Source organism: Anopheles gambiae, chromosome 3, assembly GCF_943734735.2.
Source record: "Anopheles gambiae chromosome 3, idAnoGambNW_F1_1, whole genome shotgun sequence".
NCBI classification, from domain to species: Eukaryota; Metazoa; Arthropoda; class Insecta; order Diptera; family Culicidae; genus Anopheles; species Anopheles gambiae.
In genome coordinates, this window is record NC_064602.1 from 45,015,595 (window position 1) to 45,031,017 (window position 15,423).

At 39.3% G+C, this 15,423-nt stretch overlaps 1 protein-coding gene across 18 annotated transcripts in view; it reads right to left on the reverse strand.

The window, feature by feature from the left end:
* The window catches only part of LOC1279347 (metabotropic glycine receptor), a 67,175-nt gene that overhangs the window by 10,573 nt on the left and 41,179 nt on the right, over positions 1-15,423 (reverse strand). For 17 of the 18 annotated variants that reach the window (XM_061659389.1, XM_061659379.1, XM_061659381.1 and 14 more), the window contains 2 exons: positions 9,758-10,186; positions 9,483-9,677 (listed from right to left, as the gene is read on the reverse strand). In XM_061659389.1, the coding sequence (XP_061515373.1) occupies positions 9,483-9,677; positions 9,758-10,186 (624 nt within the window). Of the gene's footprint in view, positions 9,028-9,482; positions 9,678-9,757; positions 10,187-15,423 lie in introns of all 18 variants that reach the window. The other variant, XM_061659390.1, reaches the window with a different exon arrangement.

Here is a 15,423-nt window from a genome sequence, read left to right on the forward strand (position 1 = left end):
GATGCAACAACAACAACAACACACACACGGAACATCCAAAAAGAACAACAAAACAAACAAAAAACACGCACACAAACAGACATAGACGTACGCAACGGGAGGAAAAGAGATTCCAACCTCTCGCGACGTACGCTTAATAATGAACCCGAGAGCGGGTACTGAACAGAACACAATCGAACCAAAGCTACTTGGATTCAAACAGAATGATACAACGAACAACATCAATAGATCCCAACAGGATAGGTAAAGAGTATGGGAGAGTAAGAAAGGAGACCGAGAGAAAGAGAGAAAGAGAGAAAAAGGGAAGGAAGAAGGATCCTATTCGAAGGGAAAATGATATTCGAAGGAAACACAGTGAATGCATAGCGTTTGCTACTAGACAAACTGGAAACAGATGATACGGTACAGATAGTAGCCATACAGAGACGATGGATGAATCGACAAACAATCGTGAATTGAGAGTTTTGGCGCGTATCTTTTTCAAGGAAGTTCAAAACTGTGTTACTGCTTAATGCGGCTCTTAATGGTAGTGCGAATGCTTGAATGCATTTGGTTGTCGCGCGGCAGCTGTTCACGAGGAATTAACAAGGAAATAGAAGGAAAACACATACACACATCGAAAGAACATCAAACAACAAACATACAGAGATTTGTCTGACAAATGAAATGAAGTTTGTATTCATTGCTCAACTATTGAAGATATTTTGAGCGATCTTTGAGCGAACATTGGCTCCAATGTTGAAAGATTAGTACAGATACAGATTGAGATAGTGTTAGAGCGAGTAGGACACTATAGATACATTCAATAGAGAAATGCAGGTCGGTAGAGAAAATGTGTGTATGTGTGTGTGTGTGTGTCTCAGTATATGTGTGACAGACAACTGGTTAAACAAGTGAAACAATTGAATTGACAGACCAACTAAGATGAATGTGTGGTATTTGGTAATAAGATGAGATTGGAAGATTTTCCTAATGGCCGTACCTAATGGTTAACTGTTTCACTCTAGTTCTCATTACTAGTAGCTTTACGCATATTGCTTTCGTTGAAGCGCAATGTTTTAGGTGCTTTGCATTTATAATATGGCATAGTATCATTTTTAATGATAGGGGTAATTTTTTTGTAAAAGATCATAATGAAGAAATTCGTGAACTGTACAGCTCAGTTTTCAGATAGGAAGTATTAATTTTTCACAAATAGTGTGTGTGTGTATAGTGAAGAATATCGCGTACTTCTCATTGCGTAGTTTTGCTCTACTTATCGCACAAAAATATGTAAGTTTGTGAGCATGAAAGAGTATTGTTGAGTACTGCACCGAAATACATCAACTTCGAAAATTCCCATTTCTATCAAATTTTTTTTTGGGCCGGTCTGGTGGTACAATCTTCAACTCGTACGACGTAACAACATGCTCGTCATGGGTTCAAGTCCCGAATAGACCGTGCCTCTATACGTAGGATTGACTATCCTGCTATGGTAACAATAAGTCACTGAAAGACAAGCTCACTTTCACTAATGGGAACAGGCAGGCAGGCCTTGACCGACAACGGTTGTTGTGCCAAAGAAGAAGAAGAATCAACATTTTTTAACAAAAGGGTTTCCCAAGTTTTCAATATATTTTGACTTTGCCAATTCAACCAGAAACTGGTTAAAAATGACTTCGGGGGAATTTTATTCAAAATCCCAACAAATAGATGAAATTTTTCAATGACAAAAGGTTGATCAATCATGCTGTGAATTTGTATTGGAATTTAACACATATTTTCACACAAAAAAACATATACCAAGGTCTTTGATTAATCTCTCAAAAACAATTTGAGCCTCAAAACTACAGTTTTATTTAAATATATAACTTTGCAATCAACTAGCTATATTTTTACAAACAGTACTTTTGAGGCTCAACACCTATCTACTATAATGATTCTTTGAACGTTTTTTATGCTTTGAATACAAGTACATCCGCATAAGTTTCAAATTGAAAGATTGACTGTCAGATATATTAAGCTTAAGGGCCGTGGGAAGGACTATGTCAACGAATGGTATTAAAAATGAGATCAAAAATTAAAGTATTTACAATATGTTTATACTCTTAATGTAATTATTAATCAGATTATTTTAACGCTTTAATATCATCATTGACATTCAGAATTTGGGGATACAAGCCTGGAAATTTCGACAATATTAAGCATTGGAGCTAGGACAAATTCAAGAATCGTTTGGTGAAGATTTGGGACCAAATGCCGAATGAAGATGTGCGCGAGGCTTGCAATGACTTTGAAAAGTATTTACGGGCCGTTATCACGTACCAATCGAGAAAGATTTGAACTCAACTAACAACAATGTATGTAATTAGACTACCTTAGCATTTTATTAACATCGATTCCTCAGATAAATAAAATCTAGTTCGAATTTTCGAGTCATTGAAAGCCAAGCTCACAAGTGGGTACAGGTAGGCCTTGACCGACATCGGTTGTTGAGCCAAAGAAGAAAAAGAAGTTCGAATTTTATGACAAAAATGAATGAATGTGCATCACTTTTAGGTTGCCACCCTGTATAGGTGTCGATTATCTATTAGTCCTCGGGACACTACGGGAAATAAAGTTTTGACATCGAATGCGCCATAATGGCTCATCGAATAGATATTTGAATCATGCCTAAGCCCATCTCAAGCAGTTAGCGAATAAAATATCTTTACGCATGAATTATAAACGGTTTATATGTGTGAATTGTGCTGTATTTTCATTGTCGTTCGGTTAAGCCGCTCTCGTAGAGTGTTGAAAAGCATATCGGTTGTGATGCATGACAACTGCACATACCGTTTCTAAGAGGAGCAATTGTTGTACCGTCTACCTGTCTCTCTCTCTCTCCCTCACTCTCTCGCTTTATCTCTCTCTCTCTCTCCCTCTCTCACACACAAACTCTCTCTTTGAGGGAAAGATAATGATCTTGTACGATTATGCAAACTATGAAACCGCCTTTCCTAGGGCACCGAATAAGATATCCGGCACAGAGACGGCGTAAATGGTAGGAAAGGATTAGCTGAAAGGAAAACATTTGCCTACAGGTGCCTAAACTTTGCACAAGATTGTAAGGATAATAAACAGTGAAAGTTAAAACAGTCGCTACACAGAATGCTCGCTCCTACACCGGGGCGCGCTGTCCACAAGTAATGTCTGCAAGGGAGGTTGTAGAGCTACCTCATTTTGAAGGCGTGTTAACTTTACCGTAGCCATAGCAGGGGAAGGTAGACGATGAGGACAGCAATTGTAAGCACACAAATAGTGAATAAACTGTGCGTGAGTGGTAGGGGTGAGGCTGTATGACTATTAGATGAGAGAGTTGGAAGGTTCTTAAGAACGCTGCTTTCACTATAAAACGATATAATAAATTTGTGGCTTTAGCTTAGTTTGTAATTTGGGTGGGTCAAATATTTTTTTTTCTTCTTATTAATGGAAATAATATTATGCTATGGTTTGTTTACGCTGCGCTATAAATTAGATCGGAAAAGGTTACAGTGTCGGACAGCTCATAATTTCATCTATCTTTTGCCATTTTCATCTAAACTTACTGGACAGTTTCTTAGACTATTTATCGAAAAAATAGGAGTGATCTCGTGGTACAGTTGTCAAACAGCACGACTTAATAACATGCCCTTCAAGGGCCTTCAAGCCTCGTATGGACTGTTCCTCGGTAGTTTGAATATGTCGGAATGACCGTGTAGGTTGTTACGCGAAATAGAAGATAAAAAGTAATCAATACCCTGCATTGATACTTCTTCTTCTATTTGGCGTAACGTCCTACGAGGACATGCCAGCCTATACAGGCTTTCGAGACTGTATTAATTACCACGCAGCCAGATCGTCAATCCTTGCTATGGGAGGACGGTCCATTCTAAGCTTGAACCCATGATGGGCATGTTATTGAATCGTTCGAGTTGACGACTGTACCATGGGACCGCCCCTTGGTACTTAAAGTGCGTATTATATGACCTAATGTTAAAACATCAGTTCTAAAATTTAATAAAATAGCTATAAATCCTTGATTTTATATTATTGTTAACCGAAGACTATCGTCAACCGTAAATCACTTTCATCAATAGTTTTCTTAGCACTCTAACTCAGACTCACCATACTATCATTCCCTTTCTATACTTTTTTCAGTGTACCTTTCATTGTACTGCTCGTTCACTACTTCCCATCTTCTGTCTTCTAGTGGATTATGCCAACAACATTCTCACCGAAGCACGTCGCACCTTGTCAGTACACTTTATTTAAGGTGTTTGAGAGCAGCGAGAATGAAAACTCTTTCATTTGCCTCCCGCTAAAAGAGTGCAACGGACGTGACGAGCTAAGGAAACTAGGGAGATAGTAGCGATATTTAATGAGATGAGGCACCTCAATATGCTTCAATATCCAAGTAGTCAAGTAACAACACCTGCGGAGACAAAGTTCGAACCGCACATACATACCATACATACATACATACACACACATAAACACAGACACACGCAGGCACACATATACACGCCTGCGCTGCTACGCACCAAATAGAAGGCGGTGGAAAAGCTGTGTCGTCTGCGTATCTTTCATGTTTTACAGTGTGCCTTTTCATTTTAACTTTTCGCCACGTTTACGTGCAACAAGCTTTCTGGTGCGCGTTCAAGATTGTTACGTGACTAACTTTTCGGTGGCTCTCGTTTAAAGAACCAACGCAACAGTACAAAGTTTATTGTCATGAAAATTTGATTAGGATTCGCAGGAGTAACATCTTTTCTCTCTCTGTATCCCCATCCCGACCATGCCAGTGGGCTCGGTGGAAGATTTTGTGTGATGGTGCCGGTTCTAGCTTTTTTTTTGGCTTGTTCGTGGGCATCAAATCTTTCATGGAATCCGTGTACGTGTAGCCGGTGGTTACCGGTGACTTCTGCGTCTGCCTTTGCTGCCTCTGCAGATACGCAAGGGGAAACATCACCACGCGTCATCCATTTTGCGCGAAAAGCGCAACGATGAGAAATGTCCCTTCGATTGAATTTTCCTCTCATGATTTATGTAATTTAATAAAGTCCGGAGATACTCGAGCAAGGGGTTTCTTCCAACTTCAACTTCCGCTCACACACACACACATACATATATATTCCGCACGATGCTTGCTCGAACTGCGGAAAATCACACCGTGTACCGAATTTCCGTCGGACGGCCGCGTGGTTCACGGGATAAGTGTGTTTGTTGGAAGTTTTCGGCCCCTAGAAACGGACGCTGGTTTGGCAGTTACTGACGTAATTTGAAAGTCTGTCCAAGCTTCGTTTTCACTGGGGAAGCTGTAAACTTGAAACTGGCGACTGGCGCATCCTGCGGCTCGGGAGAGCAATGGGTGTAAAGTGTTAAATTACACATTTATCCTGGATTATCGTCCCCTAGGGCAATGGGTCGCGGGCGATGAAGCAAGCGGATAATAAAGATCCAATTTTGGGTCGTACGGTTTCTAGCTTTCCTGAGTAAAGTGCAAGAGCCCGTGCACGTGTGCACTGTTTGCGAGCTACAACGGAGCGTGCTTCCGATGGTAGTGTGCACCGAAGCGTAAGACAGTAACACACACAGATTTGGAGTGCATGCAGAGGTTGGGCAGAACGTAGTTCTGTAATTTGGAAGAGAGTTTTGCAAGACATAAGGCATGCTGTCACTTTGTTTCGTGTTTGTCCTTTCTTGCTTGCATTTAGTAATGTCAGTTAGCAAGAAATTGGTGTGATGTTTCTTGGGACTGACATTAGCAAAACTTCCGTTTCCGGTTGCAATGGCATCGGGTGAAGGAAGGGTAAACTTTTACAGGAAACCGTTTTACCGCTGCTACCATTGATTCGATACATTTTTACGGTTGAGTGAAGAAGAGGGGAGTGTCGAAAAGGAGAGGATAAGTACTCTGGGCTAACTTTTTGGAACGCTTGACGCATAATGATGGATAAGCATCGTTCCGGAAAGGTTTCTTCTGGATCAAAGCATGTTTGTTATACGCTCTTGCCAATTGTGCTGAAATGCTTGGTACTGTTATGATATTGAAATAAGTATGAAAACTTTGTCAATACATTGAAATGCATTTTCAATTGCATAAACACAAATGTTTTTAACGAAAAAAGAATATATATTTGAACCGTTAAAGCGGTTAGACCAGATCTGAAGTCTACTGAAACGCTGGCTCCTGAAATATCCGGATGTGTATCGATTATCTCCCAGGTTCTGTTCCGTGATAAAATACTTATTGCTAGCTTTTATGCGTTTGGTATAACCGGTTTGGTGGTTTATCATTGAATCTTGCGTCGGTCTTGGTATGTATATATTACATACATTACCTTACCGTTACCGAAACAATCAAAGTTACTTGAGTTATGCATCGAAAAACAAACAAAATTCACAACTCATGTACATTAAGACAGTATTCAGTGGAGAAAAGATTACCCCAAGCAGAAGTAGAAGAAGAATTAGAGGCTGAAAAGATTTAATTGTATAATTTTTTTTCATTTCATCAGACCTGAACTATTGCATTCAATGAGTTAGATTTATCCTTTGTCTTTATCTAAAAAACATTCTGTAATTTAATGCAATCATAACTTGCCCAGATAGAAAATAATTCAGGACTGAAAGACTTTCTGTAAAGATTGATTAAATCAAGAAAGTTTCCTACGATATAATAATTTATAAAGTGTTTGCTTTATATGAAGATCCAAACATTCACGGATCTATTCATCATCAATCATCCTCAATTAGTTATATAAATGAATACTTCAGAATTGTTAGAAGCGGATGAAAATTTGTTTGAGAAACATGGATCCACCTCTGGTAGTGCTGCTCATCATCCTTTCGATGTGCCATAGGAGGAAATTTTCTATAAATTGATTAACTTATAAATCTAAAAATCCAACAATTGTCTTAGGACCATTCCAATCCCGGAGATTCAGGTCAGAGGATCGTTTGAGTTTAAACAGTGCTTAAGCTGCAACCAACAATAAGGCACAGTTTAATGCGCTGTGAAGTGGAAGTGAACTTTAAATTGTTTGAGCGACATAATTAAAACCAAACACCTTTAGCTTGAATCTGTTGTACGTTGCCATCAATTTGGCCGCCTCTGAGGGAATGGGACACACCAAAGCAAACCAATCAAGCATGAGCCAATGTGTGAGTGTGTGTGTATGTGTTTGCATTAACTCTCTTCCGCGTGTCACCCGGTTGGAAAAACCGAAGGCCGCGGAGCAGTCGCGTTTAGATTGTTTCAGTCGAATAAACACGCAATCAATTTCGCTCAATTGCACCGACGATGCGGGAAGCTGGTACTCGCGTCCACACTTCCGAAAAGAAGGGCGTATGTCAACATTAACGCTTCTCGAAACGACGCGAAGGTACTCTAGCTGGAGCATGTTTAGTAATTGGCAAACAACATGTAGCGGTCGAGCGTAGGAAAAAAGACACACATACGATTGTTCACATTTTCGATTGTTCACGCACTTCGGTCTGTTGCAGCATAATGAGACAGTGGAGCAGCTTTGAGCTTCGATCCAAGACGTACCGCTAGTTCAGTGCGCTCATTTGGCTGAGGAGCAGCGCGACTCATTTTATGGGTGTGAGTTTATTTTCCACCGAAGCCACGCTATCTTGATAACGATGAATCAAAAACAACATCCTGCCTTTGACATCGTTTCAGTAAACAACCGACGACCGACGGTGATGCCACCGTCGTTGGCGCCATCTTTCTTGTGTGAGAAAAGCCTCATGAGCGCCGCCCGGGGAGGGACAACGGGTGGGGACATTTTGTAAATAAGTGGTTCAATTTGTTTTTCATTCAAGCCCATAGCGTCCGTCCCATGCCACGCAGAGCTCCCCACTGCCCCATCCTCTAAAAACAGGTTGACAGATGGTAAAAGGAAGCGTGCGATGATGATGACGAGATAAGAAAGCAGTCTGTGTTGGCTTAATACCAACCACCTCCTGTACCACCATTCCCATCTGATTGACGGTGGGAAGAAGCTCGTGAAAAGAAGAACCTCTGCCATGTATTCTCTTCCTTCACCCCACATTTCCCGAACCGAAATCGGTTCATTTTAAAATACGCAAGGTTATTGTCTATGAAAAAAATGGCACATTTTGTAAGAAAATCAGGCCGGTGGGCACTTTACGCGTCGTAGTTGATAAAAAAAAATGTGTCAGCAAAACAGCAAACGGGAGTAAAAATTGTTAAATCATTGCGCAAGTAGGAAAGCAAAAAGTAGAACAAAAACACTCGACGACCAGAACGGAGTCGGCGGAGATGCTACGCGGAAAAGGTACGGAAGAATTAACGCCGGCATCTTATCTTTACTTAAGCTGGAAAACATTATACCCTTCGGGGGTACAGGGTGGTGATTATTATTATTCCTTTTGCTTTTCTTTTTTTTTTTGAGGAGAATGAAAGTAAATTTCGATGACATAACGTTTTCCCTTTTTTTGGGCGTAGTGAAGAAGCACCTCTATTTATTATGCCGACGGTTTCGCTTGGCTAATGTTGAAATAATTAGCTAGCCAGTGTGCAGATCGTGGAGTAAATAATTGGCAAACGAAAGCTGCTCAGCCAAGCTGCCTTGCGTCGTTGGGCTGGGGGACTAGTGGAAACTCATAAGATGAATGAGCTTGTTTATGGTTCGGTGTGCAAAACGAGTGAAAATAATAAAGAAATTTTTGTTTATCAATTTCAATGCTTTAGAGAATTAAGAGAACAAAATTAAAATAGCACGCACATGTCAGAACAAATGTAAAAACAAAATGTGTGAATGAATGTTAAAAAAGGTGACAAAATATTGATGTTAATGTCTTGGCGGGAGTGAAACATATTTACAGACACAATGCTACACAGACGCAGACACAATCCGCACAGATACTGAGTGCACGGTTATGGATGACACTCACAAAAACAGTCACGGCAAAAAGGTGGGACGAATATATTGAACAACATAGTTATTTGCTAACGGAAAGTACACGCAGCGTGCTAGCGCAGATTGGTTCCCTTGACTTTTTCATTAGGCGGTGTTTGTGTTGGCGCATAGGCATAGGCGAGGGCAGCATTAAGAAGGGGCAGATGGGTTGGATGGGTTGGATGAAAAGCGGGTTGTCGCAGGACATGTTGGTGTGTTTGGTCTTGTGGGATAAAAACAAAGGGGTTTGGCCCATATTGGGAGGAGAAGTATTCGCTCTTTGAGCATACGGATCCGATTGTAGGATGTTTCCTGAAGCTACTAATTTGACTGTGTGTTCCAATACAGACAGGGGTGACAACTTTACAAAACATTTGTCCAATTGCAGTTGAAGGGGAAAATTTACACAAAGCGTCTCGATCGATGGTGGAATTTGTAACTTTTCCTCTGTGAACAGGGATGGAAGGGGTTTCGGAATGGACCGGGCTGGGCTAGGAAGGAGAAGGATGGAAATGGGGGCCAGGAAAAGGGAGTTCACCCTCCGACATTTACCTGTTTATGCTGGTACCAGAGTTTGGGCAGAAAAATCAAACCCAACGTCACGGTGTTGGTCAGCTGCGAGCGCACAAACAGCGCTAAGAACAGTGTAGACGGATTAAACTCCTCCAAATACCAGAAGCGCAGTATGTAGAACGTGGACGAGACGAGAAACTCGATCAGTATGGAGGCTACTAAAAACTGTCGCTCCTGTTCATGGAGAATGAAAAGAACAACAGGAAAATATGATTTTATCGCAAATGAACACAGTTCAGCGTGTACAAACTTACCCGAAATTGTGTGTTTGCGTTGCGGCTGGCGATGGCTAGCTGTAGACCGAAGCCGAGTATTAGCAGCTCGCCGGCTTCGGTTACGTAGTCCCAGCGAAGTGGGCGACACATATTGGACGCGACCTGCTCGGCGTCCATCGACTGCGGTTGGTCCATCTGCCACACCAGCTCGCTGTACTGTAAAAAGTCGAGACTGGTCGCGGTAAAGGCGGCCAGATAGCACAGCACCGCGACGATCATGGCGCACAGGTAGCGCAGTAGATCGAGATCTCTCACAACCCATCGATGAGCTTTTCTGGTGCGGAACTCCACCAGGTGACGGTACAGCTTGAGCACGATAGCACCGTAGCAGATGATGAAGCCCAGCTCGCGACACCACGGCTCCAGCAGGCAACGCACAGTCGATGCCTGCAGGAAGTGTAGCGCAACCTGCAGAAGCGAAAGGAAAAATTATTTCAAGTAATGAATGGAAACTTGTAATAACATGGCTATTAAGAATCAGTTTGATAGAAATTAAAGTTAGCGGAATTTGGGGCAAGTGTGCCACCTTAAGCATTTCAAGTTATAACTCACTAAAACGTGTTTTTTAAAAGCCGATTTAAATCTCATAACCATTTTACATCTATTTCCTCACTTATAAATGAGCTTCGCTTGAAAAAAATGCAAACAAAACAGTTTTTGAAGCGTTTTAAAAAGGGTCCAAAAAGACATTATCTACATGTCTTGAGTCACCATTGAACCCCTTTTCATCACAAACTGTATCGGAATATGGGTTGTCGCTGGTCTGTTTTTCCGGAGTAGAATCCGCTCGTAAAAGCGCACCATACCGCTGGACGCTACAACAATGTTTACATTTTTGACTCGCGCTCGCGCCTATGAAAGATGGTGGCACACTTGCCCCAAATAGAGATGGTTCTTTTGCCCCAAAAGTTGTAACTTTTTTGAAATTGAATTTTTTAGTGACAAAAAGAAAGTTTTTTTCAACTAACCCCACAAAAAATTTCACGTTTTTCACAGCTATACGGTGGTGTAAATATTTTCTCGGTTGATTGTTCGCATGATTTGTGAGAGCTTATTTGGTTGGATTAAAAAATTATAGTATTCTGCTCAATTTTGAAACTTAACATAAATCAGTTCAAAACAATGGGAAATATCGATTGGTCTATATGAAATTCGGCTCAGTATACCTAGTCATTGGAAAGCAACCAACTGTATACACAATTGATCATTAAACTTAAGTTTTTAAGGAAAAATGCTTGGTGGCACTCTTGCCCCGTATGGCACAGTTGCCCCAAATTCCGCTGTTAAAAAATAAAATTAAAAAAATGCACGTATTAAGGCTAATTAATGAAGTCTTTATACGGTATGCTTTTTAACAATACTTATTATAGAGACATGTTTTATTTCGAACACTGTGTTGCTCATAAATGTATATTGGATATGTATCTGAAATATTCTAAAACGTAAGTAACGTAATGCATTAATATAAGTTTTTACTGAATGTATCTAATAGTTTTTAATAACTTAGGTAAAAACATACAATGGTATGTTGTATGTAGTTGAAAGTTCTTTATTGCCAGCAATCAACAATCAATTGGTACGCAAATCATTTGATCTTAATAGAGCATGTTAGGATTGTATCATAAAGTTGTTGTGTTTCTGCACTTAAAAAGATATATAACTAGTACATATAACAAGATATTTTGTAGATATTTAATTTCATCTCTTTCGAAAATGTCATATGTAAACATATCTTCTAAAGATTTATTATTCACATTTTTAGATGCCCATATTCTCAAGAATTATAATTAATAACTACAATTAAATATACTAAAGAATATCAACTCGAAATGTAGCTACGATTAAACTAATACATTCTTTTATTTTCTAATTAAATTGATTTGTTTTTTTTTTTATAACGAAAGTCTCTTCGTTGCGTTCGTGACGAAGATGATCTTTGGCCCCGTATATGTAAAAGAAAAAAAAAACAACGACAAACTATATGAGCTATAAGGAGATCTCAATGTCGTGCAGCGCATCAAGCACGTCAGGCTCAGTAAAGTCCGTAAAGTCTTTTTAGGCCGTCCACAAGGACCGAGGGATAGGCATGATGGAGGCGACCGCTATTAAGGCCGGGATAATGGATTCCAGTTGTATGATTTTATTCCAATGGATTATATAAACTCCTGTTGGGCCTGTCCGATAAGGGTGCCATAGAATCCACTTTCTGTCACAGAAAATTCACTCAATTGACAATTATATCACCAGCGCGCCATAATTGCCACTTGCCGTATATTGTTGTTTTTTTATGTATATTGTTTTTCTTGTTGTATTGTTGTACGTGTATTGTTTTTTTTAATAAACAACAATATTAATCTTTTTGACAATATTAATCTTTGTACTGGCAACAAACACCGTGACACGAGATTTTTATATTTATTGATTGATGAAGACAATTGAGTAGCGCGTGCAATTCTTAAAAATAAAAAAAAGTAACCTTATTAGCTATATCTTAGAACAGATTAATGAATATTCAAACGTGGAAACAGTAGCAATCAAGTCAAAAAATCAGTAGAACTTATTCAATGCATTGAAACAATATCATGAGAATCATGAGGTCCTCTGAAGGTTCGCGCTCGTTCAATTCTAAGCATAAAGTTTCTGGGGCGCAGTGCTTGCTCGAGAGCGTACAAATTAATCTTAGGATGAAGTTTATGAATAAAAACAAATATCATTTATAGTTTTTGAAATATTTGTTTAACAAGCCTTTGCGTGTGTAGATCTAATTTGTGTTCCTTGTGAAATTCCTCATGTTCAGCGTGAAGCAATCAACTCTGAGCAATCAACTTAACGTGTGTCTCTGTAACAATGAACTCATATATCGACAGATGACCGTAGGAGACAGCATGCTGGTAGCAGCGATAGTAAAACGGAAATATGAAAGCTTTGTCAACTTAAACCAGCTGGCAAAAATGCCACTACCCAGAAACCAAACGCGCGACTGCGTATCGTGAAATAAATCTTTGCGACCGGGAAGCAATAAAATGCAAAGTTGTTAGTCTAAAGGTAGGAGATGAGAGCGGAAATATATCCCCCATAGTGGGAGATAATGGGTGAATTTCTTGAATTTTTTGTTCTGTCGGAAAAAAATCTTGCTAGTTGATGGTGTTGTACAGTCGTTCATCCTGCGTTCATCACTGGCAGAGTGACATCATTATCGCTTTTCGTTCCGTTGTGTTTATTCGTGCGTTTCACACGCTATTCACGGCTCCTGTAATGCTAGGTGATGCATGACTGCAACGTGGATTGACATTGCTTTGGTGTGGTAAAATCAATCGCAAATTGAATCCGCTTGTGGGTGCGACAACGGCAGCCCACAATGCGATATGAGGTATTTGCGAACCCGGGAGGACAAACGATTCCCTGAGGAGCAATCAGATGCGTTTCTGTGGTATTGAGCAAGATTATTGCGGTGAAGTAATCAAAACTGCAATTAATGTGGTTTTAAATGTTTGGTTGAGTGGCAGTGCCACTATCAGTATTGATTTTACACATAATTATAACCTAGTTCGGTAGGTTTACAATAATACCAACATGCCCAATCCTGGATTCTTATATATACTGAGCTTTCTAGACGAAGCGTTTTGTGAGGTTGCGCATGTCAGTACCTTAACGACGGTTGCAATACTAAGTAGAAGAATAACATTTTTAGACGTATTAGCAATATTTCAGCATAAAAGGGAGAACAAAATTATAAAATGATCTAGCCAAAAAGGTTATTGATCGTTCGAATGGCATAAAAAATATCGCTTGCTTTGCTAGCATGCGTAGTTTCCACCCCATTCTCTCGTAAAGCTCACAAAAGCAGCTTCGATTTTACGTGATGGCTGCAGAGGGGTTGCTCGAAGCAGTGTGCAAAGTCAACATTTTCTCTTTTGTACGTGTGCCGTTTTTAGGTAGATAAAAGTAAATCTTCGGCGGGCATCAGCCGACTAAAGTTTATTGACATACCGCTGAAATTATGTTTTCGGTGCTATTTCTTATACTATTTTTGGTTCCAAATGTTTATCCACCCTGCACTCACACACACAAACACACACCCCGCACTCCTTGGTTTCCCATTTCGGGTATTCTCTTCTCTACATTGCGGCTTACAGGATATTCATTTTTTGTGTGTGCCACATTTGACCGCATTTCTATTGGTGTAGAAAGTGAGACTCCTTAAAAATGTTGATTGAAGCGCTACTCAGCTACTGATACACAGCCGCTATGGCATTCATCACAGGGTCAGCTCTTTTCTGCTTGATTATTGTAACTGATGCACGGAAACGGCTAGTCATGGCACTTTGTTCGAATTGAATGGGCACTCTGCTGCTGTGGTGTGGCTGTGTGGCCTTGAATGAGCGTCGGGAAGGAAAAGCCTCAATTTGCGGATGGATTTCATTTCGAGATGGATGTATTTCGATAGCCGATTTATGAGGAACTTTTGTTCGTAAATGGTCTCATAATACGAAAGCAGAATGTATGATAAATCAATGGGAAAATTTGATACATTGTATGGGTACATAACATTCGTACTGTCAGTAGAAGTGGAATTTGTTATTTAACGTTAGATTTGTTGTTAAAAAATTGTTTAAATAATCTTTAATATTTTAACATTTATTCTCTATCTCAGGTAGCACTGACCATAGTAAGTTACTGTTGTGTGCATATATTATATTCTTGGTATTATTCAATCAACATAAGGGCCAATTATGTGAGTCAAACGGAAAAGAGACGAACAAACCCATCTCAAACAATCCAAAATTCTATCGGTGTAATAGAAGGGTGTAAGATACTTCACAAGTTTCGTTGAATATTTATTTCGTTAATATATTGTATTGTTATTGTTATTGGTGTATTATTGTTATTCTATTATAACAGTGAAACCCCTCATTACGAGTTTTTTTGCATAAACATCAAATCTAAATTGTTACCTCTTTTAACGAGTAACATCTCGCATAGCGAGTAATACAATTGATGTTTCTGATACATTTTTTAATATTATTAAAAAAATAATATGATGTGTTTCTGATTATCAACGCATTATCTGCCTACTACTACCACTTTGTATCATACGGTGTTTCATATGACTATATGTGCATTGTAGATTTGACGCGAATGAATCTAATGAAATATATATTTAAAAAAATCGTGGTTAAGAATGTATACCTTAAACTTTGCTTTAATTGTTATGATATTGGCTTATTTTTAAAAAGTCTATCAGAAAATGTTTAACAGCTTTATATCAACACATTTATGATTAAATTTTCATACAAAGTATATGGAAAAGAGTCTCCCGCTTAACGAGTAAGATATTGGAACGGCTTAAACTCGTTGTGTGGCGTTCCATTACATTTTTATTGGGGGACCTTTTCTATTAGAGCACCAGCTATTCCAAATCTATCTTGTCAGAGAAGCTGTTTTATAATGTTTCTATATCTCATAATTTTGTTATTCCCACATTTATGCTGTAATAAATGATAATTATTCATTTCTGAACGTAATTACTTGTAATGAGTATGGTAGCAATTAAGTATATTAATAGAAAACTGTGAAATTAACCGTTATTGGGGTAACGACCTACGCGGTCATGCCGGTCTATAAAGGCTTTTGAGACTTTTTGA